Source organism: Calonectris borealis, chromosome 1 (assembly GCF_964195595.1).
Source record: "Calonectris borealis chromosome 1, bCalBor7.hap1.2, whole genome shotgun sequence".
NCBI classification, from domain to species: Eukaryota; Metazoa; Chordata; class Aves; order Procellariiformes; family Procellariidae; genus Calonectris; species Calonectris borealis.
In genome coordinates this window covers 68,401,860-68,416,400 of record NC_134312.1, presented here as the reverse complement: position 1 = coordinate 68,416,400, position 14,541 = coordinate 68,401,860, and the positions used below count along the sequence as shown (strand labels likewise).

Genomic DNA, 14,541 nt, shown 5'->3' with positions numbered 1-14,541 from the left:
ACAAAGTTCCAGACTCAGTTGCCTAAATTAGGCTGCACACTTCCAACTACGTCCCTGCTTTTTGGATGCAGTTCGCTTATTTTGCTTCTACTCATCTTCAAATATTTGTGTTTTTTGTTGTTGGGAAGGGGAGAGGCACTGGTTTTGGGTTGGTTTGGTTTTTTTTAAATCAACCATACTCTTTTATTCCTCCATAGGATCACTTTAGGTATGAGGCGAAGACAGACACCTGTGTATTCTCTCTATATTTCTTGACACTTGACTTCATGTTATTGACTTGTTTACGCTGCCAATACATGTACATAGCCAAGAACCAACTTCTTCCTCTTTCTCGGAAAGCCATTAGTGGCAAAGAGATCATTTCTCCAGTGTCACTGATTTGGTTCCTTTTGACAGGTATGAATCCAGCACACACCACCTATTATTCTGCCACCTCTCTAAGCTAAAAGATGAGTGCTGCACAGGTGCCTAAGAAGCTGTCAAAAGATACTGCTTTTTGTCATCCCCCCTCGCTTCAGTAACACTAAAACAATCTCAATTTCATTCAGATTGTACCAGCCCCAAAATACGAGTTTAAATTAAAAAAAATAAAAGGGGGAGGGGGGAAGTTCTATTCCATGCTACGCAGTACTCTCATTGAAAGGTATCGCTACAGGGCAAGTTCTTTTCTATGCTTGACCATTATACATTGAATGGAGAGGTTTTTTCCTTTGAGAAAGTCAAAAGCAGCATCAGTCATTACTGACTTTCAGAAACCAGAAAGTGATTCCCATTTCTTACTTTAAGGGTAGGATCTTGCCATTTCAGTTGAGAACAACGGCAAAAAACCTCAAAGCTTAAGCGTAAGTTTTAAAGATTTAGCAATGTTTACTCTTAGAAAAGCAAATAGAATTTGTTTAACCTGGCACTTTCAGAAAGTTATAGTTGTCTGCAGTTTTTCAAAAATTAGATTGCAAAAAACCAAAAAGCAGATTTACTTGATAAAACCGCAATTCTAAGGTAAATACTGACGCAAATTTTCATGTGAACTGAGCATGCAGTATTAACTGTCAATTTGGTGCCCAGAGTTTTTAGTTGTGCTTGCGTATCAATAAGGTGAGCACAGGCCATGCTACATGGAAGAGCAATTCTGAAACACAAATGAGAAAATAAGACTGCTTATATTACTATTGTGATTAAGACTGGATTCAATTCTTCATCTCTAAAATACATCTTACCATAATTGAAGCTATTTCCTCAGGGTTGTCGCCATCCAAATCAAATTTGAAAGTAACCATTTTCCGATTGTGTGTCTCTAGCTGGCATTCCACTACCCGATCGCCTTTATTTGAAACCTAAAGCAAAGAAAACAATAGTTCAAACCAAAAGCATGAGAATTTAAGACTTGTGCTTTAAAGCTCACAGAGACAAAGCAACGGTACTGGTTTAATACAAACATATCCTCTCCTTCCAGTCTCATAAATGGTACCATGTACAGTATCATTTTTTCTGAGGATACATCAAATATTCTGGAATAGTCTGTGGAATCACTGGTGGCTAAGCAAGCCAATTTTGCCATATCTAATGCTCCAAAAAGCTCTTAATAGATGACATTTATAACACTGACTCCAGAAGCAGAAGAAATACACTGGATAGCTTGCATGCTTGGGGCAGGGAGGTGGGCACGCAGAACAAGACCGTAGAAGACACACATTCCTCAAAGGAAAAGAAACTTTTTGAAGCTCAAAAAAGGCATCATCACTACCAAACTGTCACTAAAACAAAAAATACTTACATTTAGAATTCTCAGTTTCGGCCTAGCAGTCTTCTCATGGCGAGAGCGACTGCGGACAGATCTGCGCATATGACGTTTAGTAGTCCTCCCTTCATGCCTTCCGCCAGAAGCTGGAACATTCTCGTTGCCATCACTCAATCCTGAGGCAACATCAGAATGCGCACTAAAAAAAAAAAAAGCAATTTTACATTAGTATCCATGCACTCCATAACTGCAACAATACAGTTTACCCTACCAGATGGTATTCTCTTCTGGATAGCAGATGATGTCTGTTAAGCGCAGAGTAGGGGAGAAGAGTCTTAGGGTTGCTTGAATAGCAATTCTAATAGTGATTATTTAGCTACATATCTCTTGCAAGCTGAATTGTACAAATATATCTTCTGAATATGTTTTCAAGCTATTTGGAGTTTGAATTCTGTTTAAGTGCCAAAAGGACAGAAAAACATCCCTTATGACAAATAAAAAAGCTTGACATGACAAATAAAAAAGCATTAGAAGTTAAATCGCTATACACAATCCTATGTACTCCCTCCATACCCTGCTGTAAATCCACCTCTTACTCCACCTCTCATAAGCCTATTTTTCCTCTAGGAAGTTTATTTCCTCACATCCTCAAGAACACCCTCAGTGGAAAAAAGAAAATCCCTGGTGCAAAGAGATACCTAAGGACCAACCAAGAAAGAATAATCTAACACATGAAATTGAAATTCAGTTTGGTGCAAAGAAAACGATGCTTACCTATCCATAGAGGAAGCCAAAGGGGTAGACTGAGCAGGCTGTGTTGCTGGAAGAGTCTCTGAAGGAGCAGTCTGTGAGACTCCCTGAGTACCCTATGGATAGAAATCTACATCAAGAACCCTCCCCAAAGAATACCGTTCCTTTTCAAGTAACCCAGTAGTCTTCAATGTTTCCTCCCAAATCAGTTGTAAAGCTAAAAGCACTACCCTTCTAGAACTTCAAACAGCTGGCATCTAGACAGCTCTGATTTACAAAAGATTCTAGAGCAAACTGCAATGAAGCAAATCATCATCTGGGGAGGGATGGGGAGAGGAAATCAGCCATCCTTTCTACTGTTACGTGTCACTACAGTTTGCCATGCAGCCACAGTCTTACTAACAGAATGTGCAAAAGGCAAGCCAATGCAGAACACAAAAGACAATTCAAATTCTCCCTAGCAAGAACAACGCTGCAGGGAATAGGCATAATGACAGACTCTCAGAGGCTATCAGTTGCAGTTTATCTTTGATACGGCAAAAATGTTCTACAGCACTAGCAAGAAGTGAAGTGTTAACAGGTTTTTTGCCTGCAGGATGCACACTCACTTCCCAACAGAACAGCCAGTGGCAACAAGGTCCCCACATTGGCATGACATTCTGCTGTAAGAAAAAGGTCATTTGAAATATTAATTTCCAACTGAAAACAAGCATGGAAGGGATTAGTTCCCCACACACATACACTGTTGCATAATTCAAACGCCCTAAATGTATTGTTAGATTATATTCAACATATTTACCTCCAAAACTGCCTGCTGCGAGGAGGCAGATGAGGCCTGTTGCGCTAAACTCACTGTAGGCTGGGGCACTTGAACCTGTCCTCCTAGGCTGCCCATGGGAACTAAAACGTTCTGCTCCACATACGGCTGCACAACAGGAGCAAGATAGCCCGGCTGAGCCATTGCATCTGTGGGTAAGGGAGGGGACAGTACGGCAGAAGGAATGCTAACAGAGGCCACAGCAGAAGAAGGTGCGACATTTGAGTCGCCTGGGTATTGAGGCGGCAGCCGAGACGGGAAGCCCTGTAACAGAAATGAGGGAATCAAGTTAGTGAATGTGAGAGGTAATTACGAAATGAGAGGGGAAAAAAAAAAGTATCAGTTTCAGGGGCACCTTCCAACTTTCCGTACTTGTTCAAGCACTCCCAAAGACTATCTTCCCAGAGAAGCAGAGCAAACTGTTCATGTAGCCAAAGCTCAGCTTGCAAGTCACCATGCTTGAACAAGCAAATTCCCACCCAAAGTTCCAAGTCTTAGGCAAAACAATCTTTATCTCCCAACTTTTGCAGTTGCCTATTTGGCTTAGTATTTTAAGGCCTGAGACTTGAAGTGAGTTTGAAGAATTTTCAGGCTGAACAACTACTGCTCAGATGATGTTATGCAACTGCTGCTGATTCTTGAGACTAGTAGCAAAAACGTGTTGTGTTCTTCCTGTCCTGTCATGATGAGCTGACCCAGGAACCAAGGAACATTCCTACACACTGTTTTTGTTTTACAGCACTCCTTATGATCCCAGTGCAGATATTTCTATATCTATACAATTTTTGTTCTAGAAGAACAATCATATACCGAATCACTATTCAGATTGCCATTTTTACAGTGAAGTACAAAGTAGCTGAAGCAGTCTGTGCCCAACAGCCTAGCATTTCATGACTAGCATCAGATACTTACATCATTTTCAAGATCCATGCCGTCTGACTTATTTCTAGAAAGTCCGTGTCCCTCCTCCCCACCTCCCTTCCCCTTCCCCGACTTGGAATGAAATACTGACATTGCTGCATATGCTGCCAGTGATTTTCTTTCCAACACACATCCCCATTGTTAAAATCATTATTTTTTGGATTTTTTTTTTTCCAAATCGACAAATCTCTTGGATATATAACTGTCCTCTTTCACACAGTGGTTGACCGAAGTCCTGCACTATGATTCTGTCATTTTAGACAAATTCCATTGCCAAATATGAAAAACTCGAAACACTAGGGTGTCCAAGGACTTTTTTTTCCCCCCTCCTTAAAATGGTCCTTTACCACACAACAGAATTCATCTTCGTGGCTTAATGGCTCTCTTATGAGAAGTGAATTGGCCAGGGCACACAGTTCAGATCTGGTACCTTAGAGGAACAGGTAAAAATGGGGAGAAGAGCTCTGCTGGCTTGCAACAATACCTGGTAAAGAGCATCTCCAGCAGGAAGTGAAGCCTCAGCAGCTTGTCCAATGCTGACTGGCAATCCCACGGACTGGACAGCCGGCTGCAGGAGCTGCGGGAGAACCTGGCTGGGCAACTGAGCCACAGGCTGCATCAGTGTGGGAAGCTGGCTAGGGACAACGGTTGATCCTACAGGGACAGTGGTTGCCGCAGCAGACGTTGCCAGTGTGAGCAATGGCTGATTCATGCCAGCTGCCATTGAAATGGGCAGTGACTGGAAACCTGGCTGAGCCACTGACACATGAGGGGCTGCTACGGGCAACTGAGAGACTGAGAACTGGGGAACCATGGAAGTTGGCAAGGGCTGTCCCATGGGTAGAAAATGAGAGCCAATGGGTACTGATGGGGCAACTGAAGGCTGAGGGAGAGAAGGTGCTGCAACAGGTAATTGAGGCTCGCCTTGGATGATCGACACTGGTTGGGAAACAGGAAGCTGGGGAGGTAAAGAAAATAGAGATAGATTTTTTTTTTTTAAAGCAGGGTTGCAGAAAGCAGAATCTTTATGCATTAGTCAAAGAAAGAATTATTCAAGTTACAGCACTCTGTTAAAGTGGGTGGGGAGCACAGTTGGCAGAGTGGCTGGGAAGTTGGCTGGAGTTCCAAAAGGTCCTCACTTTGCAACACTTCCCCTGAAGAACTCAACAGGCTCTTGAAACAGACACCCACAAAGGGTGAAAGAGCAACGTTTGAATACCCTGAAGCACTGACTTGTGCATAAACAGAATCAAATTCCCCTCAACTCTGTCCCCAGAGCCAAGCCTGCCTTCTTACAGGAAAGAAGTGCAAATCTCTCAACAAATCTGTCAGCTTTGGTATGGGGACTAAAGCAACGGAGAATGAAAAGCCACTGTGCCAGCATTCAGAGAATGGCAGGGGATATGTCAATTAAAGCCAGCGAACAATGCAACTGGAAAGGCAGTTTAGATGAGCAAGCAACAAAACAACAATTTTAAAAACAAAATAAAGGCTCACATGTTCAAGATAGAGATATGAGCCAAAATGAAGTAATAGTAACAGAAGCTTCTTGACCAGAGAGTAAAGGAGAAGAGCTGAATAAGAAAGATGACGGAGTGGAGAAGGCAGTCCTTATGGTTCACTACCTAAATAAGTGAACATGTTTTACACACATAATGGTGCAGAAGATAGACATTGATGGGAAGCAGAGAAATGACAAGTTCCTGAAAATCCATTCATAATATACCATTCATCAATACACCTCATGATAATTTTGACAATTTAAAGATCTTTGTGCATGGAAGTGTTATCCCTCCCTCAAATTACTCACAACTGCCACGTGTGAAAGAAAGGGTTTCCAACGCATTTTCCAACAAAACTGATAGTTGTAGTACACTAAGAATACTATTATCTGGATGAATGTTTTGGAACCATTAGAAAAGATGACGAAAGTGAAAGTAGCAGCATGTTGAATTTGCCAGCTGTGAAGAAGAAAAAAATCTTCTGCTAGAAAGAAGAATTTGGTTTACCTGTGTCCCAGCTGCTGCCTGAGGCATTGGCATGATCTGTGAAGTTTGAGTTTGAGAGACAGTTTGTGTGGGAGTGGCGCCAGCAGAAACTGACGGCTGCTGCAGCTGGTACTGTCCAGGCTGTTGGGAAGAGGCTGGCTGCTGTGCATTCTGTAGTAGGGAAAAGAGGCAGAAGCTATTTTTTCCCCCCACAGAAGTTTTTAAAGCATATCCTATTTAAATTCTACTTTTTACTCCCTCCATAAGTGACATCAGTGGTTCTTCTAAGTATGCTGAGTCAATTAAGCTTTAGCAACTGCTTATCAGCATTACTAATACAACTCCATTATCAAATTTTGCAACAGAACTATTTCACCTGTGAAAACAAGAATGAAGATTCTATAAAGGAAGAAAAGGCAGTTAAGAGAAGAGGATGTTGCAGAAGATAGCATTTCCAGTTAGAAGAAATCATGAGAATGAAGTCTGCCCGTCTAGACACTCTAACTTGCAAATCCTGACATGCCTCCCCTTGAACAGGACCTCCACTGCAAGCTCAGGTAGAAGTTGGGGAAGACAGAGACGTGAAAACGAGCATTAAACATGATTCTAAAAATAAATTTCAGAAAGTCAATGAAGTTAATCTCATAGCACATTAGATTGGGTGAGAACCAGAGCATTCCTTTGGTTTTGTCCAAAACCATGGGTTGAAGGGGGAACAGAGGTAGTCAGTTGCTCTTAGAGAGTCATCAAAATCCTATAGTGAAAGTATTTTAGTCCTGGGTTTAGGGACTGTAATCTTACCTGCTGAGTGTGTTGGGTAGGCTGGGATGGCACCGATGCGCTGCTTGAGCCTGACTGGCCTTGCACCTGTGTCTGGAGAAGAAACAAAAGAGATCGAGAATCAGCTTATGCTGAAACCCTATGGTTTCTGCAACAGGCAGTTAAAATCATTTCTGCCTGGAATGATCTGGTTGGAATAGGTTTCTAGCTGTCCTTTTGGACAACTAATCCTTTTGGCCAAATTCCACTATGACAACCAGAACAACAGCTGAGCAATCTGGAAAAGTACTGAACTCCATTTTAAGTTTTCCAACACAACCAATACAGAAAGTCTTTGCAACCCACATGCCCCTCAACATGAGACTGATCAGCCTACCAGCTTCTTCTTCCACAGATGATGCTTTAAAAGCAGGATGCCTTGGTATGATAACTGGAAATACAGGCATTAAGTTCTACCTTTACATGTGTTCTAAACACAGTTAGGTGGGGAGACAGAAGGAGGCTAGAAGGAAATAAAACTATCTGTTAAAAAAGTCAAAGATATACAGAATTCTAGACCAATAACAAAGTGCTCGGTACACGTACATGTCATGAGTTCCCTTTGAGAGGCATGTCAAAATACAAGCTAGAAATCATTTCCAGACTCACTCCCATTCAAAGGCTACCAAGAATCGGATATTGAAGTATCTGGGGGTCCACGTTCTAGCTAAGACAGAATTTTTGAATGAATAAGCAATGAAAAAAATGGATACGTGGCATACAAATGAATGTGGAAGATGCAGAGGAAAATGGAATAGATTTTTGGTTTTGTGGCTGACATTTTTTATCAGATCCCAGGATTTTCATTATTATTTTTGTGACTATTATATTTCTTTATCAGATCCTGGGAGACAACTAGACAAAGACCTCCAGCAAAGTTCACTGAGCATGCACCACTTTGGTGAACTGCCTTTGTAAGAAACATATCTGGTGCATATGTATCGTATCAGAAATACCTACTAAAATTCCTTAATGCTGTGATCACTCAGCTTGTAGAAGCTTATTAGGAACAAGTTTATTAAAATTACATACTTTTTTAATTATAGAAACTTTGGGGAAAGCACACTGCCAACGAAAAGAACCATTTTTTTCTTTGCTGTTTTAGAAGCTTGAGGCCCTTATTGGCTAGGATCTAAACATGTGCTATATCCCACTGCTGCAACATCTGTTCACACTGACTCAAGTTTGTGCTTCAAATTCTGATCTTTTAATGAATTATACAAAAGATCCCCGAACTGATATTCTGTAAAATAATCATGACCCCTTATTGTGTTTTCCAGCTGTATTTTACATCCATCACAAGTTGCCTCCTGAAGTTTAACAAAGGTGGTTTATGGAGAAAAAATCCCCAAGTAATTTTCAAACTTCTTGCCTAGCAGCTTCACTCCACAAGTTCTCCTACAGCATAGAAATTACTATCTATTAGACTAGTGATTAAAGCTGTTTCAGCTTTAATAAACCACCTTTATTATCCTATACAGAAAGCCTTAAATACTTAGTTCTTGACCTTACTACAAAAAGCAAAATTATTCTCCTCCAGTTCCCTCACACAAATCCCGAAGTTGCTAATACTCCAATAACTAAAATTAGAGCCCCTAATTCCAAGAACAGAAGGAGTAAGAGAGAAGTCTACTTAAAGTAAATCCTCTCTTTTCACAAAAAATTATCTTATGAAAAGTTTCAGACTACAAGTGCAGACACAATGTATATAGACATACACCCCACAGTCACAGCGTACAAATGCGTTACTGATTATTGTAAGTGCAAATACCATATATGCTGATAAAACATGGACCTCTAAACTAAGTTTCAGGTGTCAAATTTTGCTTTTTAAAAGGACACCATATTCTAAACAATACCTATTAGCAACAGTTGTTTGTGCCAATAATTTACTACTCAGCTTGTTTAGTTTCTTTAATGATCCTGCAAGTACATTTCCAAATCCGTGTACACATACATAATATAGCTCCTTTCTATTCCTCTCTTTCCACTTTCTTCCCCCAAGCCTAGAAAAAGCTCTGGCATTTTGGACAGTCACCAAATTAACCTTGTTGTCTAATGAAACATTCATACGAAAGTAAGAATATTTCAAATAACACATTCTCATTAAATGGCTAAGGAGCAGGAACATAAATACAAAGCAAGTTTTACTATCACTGCTGATTCAAACTGTGGAGAAGATACATTTCATTAAGCCCATTGTTTAAAAGCCAGTTTGGTACTCCAGCTATCTCTTGCCACAAGAGCAACTAGTCCCAGGAGGAATATTGACCATTTGTTACCCTTAACACAAAAGCCCTACCAACATTTCAGCCGAAGCTGAACACAGACCAAGTGGTTGCTGATGCCTCATTATTTCATTGCAACCTGGTAAGTTAAAGAGATCCTAGTATACTACTGACTTGGTGGAAAGACACCCCCATGAATGCTAATACTTAGAACCACACGGAGCAAGACTAAGAGCAAGGCTCCCCTTTAAGTGCAAGGCATGACTTATAAAGAGTACAGAAATTCTGGAAGGGTTTGCTCCTGTAACCTGAGAATAGAGTGCAGGTGGTCCTGATGAAAGCGAGGTGGACAAGGCCTGCTGAGTCGAGGCTCCCTGGGGGAAGCAGATGAAGAGCTGCGACTCTTGCAATACCTTCTGAGGCAGCTGAACAATGGGCAATGAGAAGTCTGAACCAAAAGCAGAAGATGACCCCCCTGTAGGGGGAGGAGATTGGAAATCGCCAGTGTCAGAGGAAGTCAGCTGTGAGGAATCACTGGAGTATTCTGGGCTTCCTTCTGGCCAGCTCCGCCTGGCAGAGCCCCCTCTGGGACCTGCTAACTCAGGACCAAGATAGTTACACTGCTCCTCTGTCACAGGCTGAAGCCGACCATGCGACCCTATGCCTTGAGTGGATTCCTCTTGACTGGTCTCCATAGAGCCCCGGCGACTTCTGTAGACCCGCTGGGGTAAAACTGCCCCTTCTGCTGGAGCAGAAGTTGGAGTGTGCACATGGAACTCAAAGACACAGCTCGCTCTGCCATCACCACTGTGAGAGAGCACAGCTGGGGCAGAGTGTGGAACAAATACCTGGTGAAACGTCATCTGAGCAGGATCTGCACTCAGAGGAGCTGAAACACTGGATAATGGAGAAAGGGGACCCATCCCAGAATCCAGCCTCAGGTTCTGAACATGTCTTGCCAGGTATGTTTGCCCCGATTGAAAGTCGAACACAGAGCTTTGTGGAGGACCACCTTGCCCATGGTTTGACTCAGAGACCTGCTTCAAATGTTGTTCAGTCGCGTGAGAGTTATAAGCTACTTGATCATACTGCTCCGATACCTGTGATGGGTAGTGCATGCCCACCAAATATACAGCTTCTGGATGCATTCTGTAGTGAGCATCCTCTGGAGGTGTTGGTCCAGATCTATAGTCACTGTGTACAGGAGCTGGCTCAAACACAGGATTAACTTGCACATGCAGAGGCTCTCCAGCGACTCTCTGAGCTGCTGTGCCCAGCATAACGAATGCCTCTGGTGTCCAATTGGTGGGGCTACCACCAGGTGGAACTAAACTCTGGCCAGTCTTCAGCAATGGCTGGAAGTGGCAAGTTTGGGCTTCCAAAAATGAAGTGCTCTTGCGCCGCTGAGCAACTGCCACCTTCGGCGGGCAGACAGGTGGTGGTGAGAAAGACACTGGCCGTTCATGAACAGTTGGGAAAAATATCTGTGAATCTGGGAACGTTGGTGTTCCCCCACGCGGATGCTGAGGCTGTATTGACATGAACAAGACAAGTAATTCATACATTAAAAGTAAAAGCACGTCAACATGCACAGTTCACTAGGCAGTTCTGTGAAGTAACTTTATAGAATGACTACTCAATTCATGGTCAAAAACATACAGTACTTAGGAAATTTAGGTGAGTTGTAAATATCCATTAAATACATCCATGGTGGGCATAGCTACAAATGGAAATATTTGCTTGTTAGAGCTGCTTTTCCAGTCCAATTCCAATAATTCACAAAAATAAACCAGGTTTGCTCCTGACAATGGAAAGAGATTTATTGTCACGGGCTATCTATTGTGATCAGTGCTTGAAAGCCAATCAAACCCCTGAGGTTATGGCCACATGGAGAATATGAAAATTCAGAACTTGATAGCGGCAACAATGCAGAGCCTCTAGTTTGCATCTAGAAGATAAAACAGCATTAAATCTTAATATTATCCAACACAAAAACCACAGTGCTAGTGGTTTCTGCTTGTAATCCAGAGAGCTAAAGAGAAACCTTTTACAAGACAAAACTGAACCATTCCAGCCCACAGATAAAAAAAAAAGTATGATAAAACTGCAGAGCCTTTCGATTCTGCTCAATGTGATCCCTCTGATCACTTTTGATCATACCTTTTCACATAGGAAATTCGCACTCACCGAAACAAACCTAACTCTTGTCTGGACAGTAAGACATTCACAGGCTTAGTAACAGCAGAGTCCGCAAGGCAATTCCACTCCATATGCCGTACTATTTCAGATGAGGCTCATCTTAAATAAGATTTGTAGGGAAATTTTCACTAAAGCGAGTTCTATGTAAGAATACCAAAAAACTTGGTAATTCTGCATTTTTTCATCTCTGCCTACAGTATGCTGAGAGACAATGTATTATTAACCCTAAAGGGAAAAAAAAAATTGCAAGAGTCAGTAGCAAATATACTGTCTTTAAGACAGATGCCATTTATGTCTTTTGCAAGTTGCTGTTTCCACATTGTTCTGTTTCTCCCCAGCCCCTTTTTTCTGGAAAAGCAGCAGCAAATTTCCATATTGACCAACACTAACAAGAAGGTCGTACAGGCTGAAGAACTATTCCTGTGTTCTGAAAACTAGTTCCACATACTTCAGTTACAGAGAAGCGTTTCTCAAAATTTATTTCATGTAAATCAAAGCCCAAAACTGAAAACAGACTACCTCCTGTCCTGCAAGTTATCTTGCATCTAACCTTCTGAGAAACTTGAAACAACGGCTTCTTCCCATCAAGAAGCAGCTGAAATGGCATTTCTGATTAAAACTTACAGAAAAATCCTCAAAAGTATTCATACTCTGAATTTCTAGTATCATTACCACAGCGAGCCAAAGCTTTTAGAATAACCAGCCACAGCAACCAAGCTTTAAAAGCTAGTTGTGTTGTGCAGGGTTAATTAACATTCAATGCTTGCTTAGAAGCTGGAAAATAAAAAGCTGGTCTTCTGAATTAAGGGGATAAGAACTAGTCTTCCCTTTACCTTCTGTAGTACAACTGGGTAACTCACATTTATACTATCCTAAAATACAAAAACCAAATGGTCAGCCACTGTTTGATAATGTTGAAGCTTCCCAAAAAAGATCAACATTCCAGCAGGACAGTATAAGGAATCAGCTCTTCATTTTCTCATTTTAAAAATGCCCAAAGTCCAGGATGTATTTAATGATAACTTATCTTACTGTGCCAGGAGGCAAATGGTAACACATACAGGACTGACAGAGAGGGAGGGCAGGCTGGAGCGTCGATGCTTGCGTGGAGAGGCAGAATGCATGGGCAGGACACTTTCCAGGGCTTTAGAAAGCTTTTCTGCAAAGGTTTCTTCAGGGACAGTCCGAAGGTAGAAAGGAGAAAGAGGTGCAGACAGCGCTGGTGGTGGGGTGCAAGGAGCACTGAGAGGGATGCAGGACATAGAGGGAAGAGCAGGAAGGTGGGGGACACAAACTGACATGCTACGACCACGTTGAGGCTAAAGGAGGAAAACAAAAGTTAAGAATTGAACATTTCAAAAAAATGAAAAACAAAACCAGCAAAAACTATAATGAGGTAGAAAAGAAATGCAGACACACAATGAGAGGCCCAATACTGACTACTACGTGTGCAAGAAGGTATGAGAAATGCTGAATGAATGCCAACACACACTGGGAACAGGCTATGTGCATCTCTGAGGACCCAAGTTTGCCTTAGGTAACTGAGCAGTGCGGAAAGTTCCCTAGTACCTTTACAAGAAGCATGTGGAAGGCAGAGCAGACAGGAGAGAATATTTTCTCTGGGGCCACTGATGCAGCCCATACTGTGTGTACTCACAGCATCTGGTAGTCTGACAAATGGCAAAACCTAAACAGATACTGATGACTTTTCAAACATTCATTCTTGGTTTAGTGAGTAGGTGTACGTTTATACATACCACCTCACTAGTCTCTCTGCTTGGGCACCTCCCTGCCTGAATTACGTGGACTAACTGTATGGAGCTGGCTCTTTACTAACTAAAACATTACCATAAAAATTTAAACATTACTACAACATGATTTGTGGAAAAAAGTTGGTTTAATGTGTGGAAAATTCAGTAAAATTAGTCTTAGACAAGCATTTTCCAGACACTGGGCCAATAAAAGCATCAGGATTTTGTAATCTTGCCACAATCCAGGAGGCCATAGGTCAAAATCCAACAAAATTCAAAGAATCAGAATCAGGGGGGTTGGGTTGTTTGGGGGTTTTTTTACTTGATTTTTTGTGTTTTATTGTATTTCAAGTGAATAGAAAGAGGCAATCTTCAACTGCAAGTTTTCCTTCTCTAATGGTATATGCCTCTTATGGATGTAATCCACGATTTCTTAACATAACTGAAATCAAATATAGACCTCCAGGGAAAAAAACTCAAGATATCCAGTGGGGATCTGATTTTAAAGATTTCCGATGTGAGAAATCTTGCTAGACTGTTCAAAAATTTGGAAGAGGCATAAGGGAACTCGAATAGTTAAATAAATACTTTAACCATAAACTTCACCTGTTCCAAGGCAGGCCTAGTTATGTATGTCATTCCTGACTGTAATTTATCTAACCTGTTCAGAAACATCTCCAGTTATGGAGACTGTAGTACTTGACTATCTTTGTTGGTTAGAAAAAAAACCCCTTCCTAAACTATAATTCCATGCTGCAATTTAGGCTTGTTATTTCTTACTCTATCTGACAACGATGTTGTGATCTGATTAGCCTCCTCCTATTTTACAGCAGCCTTTACAGCTTTCTCAAGCAGTCCTTACAGCAGTCCTCAAGCTCATCTTTCATAGGCTCAGCTTAACTCTTTCAGTCTTCCCACATAAACCATGTTTTCAGTATTTCTGGTGGGTTTTTTTTGTCACTCTCCTCTGAATTCTCTCCCAATTCACCCTCAAATTCACTCAAGCAGGGTGCCCAGGACAGACTTACCAATGGCCAAGAGCAGAACTACTTCACATAACATGATGTTTGCCTTTTTCACAACAGCATGATGTTTTTGACCATGTCCAGCTTGTGGTCCAATGTAATCCCTGACTCTTTTTTTTTTTTTTGGCAAAATTGTTGCTCATCCTGTACTTGTGTAGCTGATTATTCCTGTTCAAACATGAACCTTGTTCTTGTCCTGATGGCACAGCATTCTATTTCTTTTTAAGGCCATTTCTCCAGTTGTCAATATAATTTTGACTTGTCATTCTGTCTTCCCAATTAACTGTTATTAGTCCCTGTAGTGT

At 41.4% G+C, this 14,541-nt stretch overlaps 1 protein-coding gene across 11 annotated transcripts in view; it reads right to left on the bottom strand.

Annotated features, from left to right (window-relative positions):
• Nucleotides 1-14,541, bottom strand: part of WNK1 (WNK lysine deficient protein kinase 1) — a 109,015-nt gene that overhangs the window by 27,891 nt on the left and 66,583 nt on the right. For 4 of the 11 annotated variants that reach the window (XM_075159154.1, XM_075159172.1, XM_075159225.1 and 1 more), the window contains 8 exons: nucleotides 9,570-10,790; nucleotides 7,016-7,087; nucleotides 6,236-6,385; nucleotides 4,711-5,184; nucleotides 3,288-3,569; nucleotides 2,513-2,604; nucleotides 1,775-1,937; nucleotides 1,218-1,334 (listed from right to left, as the gene is read on the bottom strand). In XM_075159154.1, coding sequence (XP_075015255.1) covers nucleotides 1,218-1,334; nucleotides 1,775-1,937; nucleotides 2,513-2,604; nucleotides 3,288-3,569; nucleotides 4,711-5,184; nucleotides 6,236-6,385; nucleotides 7,016-7,087; nucleotides 9,570-10,790 — 2,571 coding nt within the window. The remainder of the gene's footprint in view (nucleotides 1-1,217; nucleotides 1,335-1,774; nucleotides 1,938-2,512; nucleotides 2,605-3,287; nucleotides 3,570-4,710; nucleotides 5,185-6,235; nucleotides 6,386-7,015; nucleotides 7,088-9,569; nucleotides 10,791-14,541) is intronic. The other 7 variants (XM_075159188.1, XM_075159164.1, XM_075159178.1 and 4 more) reach the window with 5 other exon arrangements.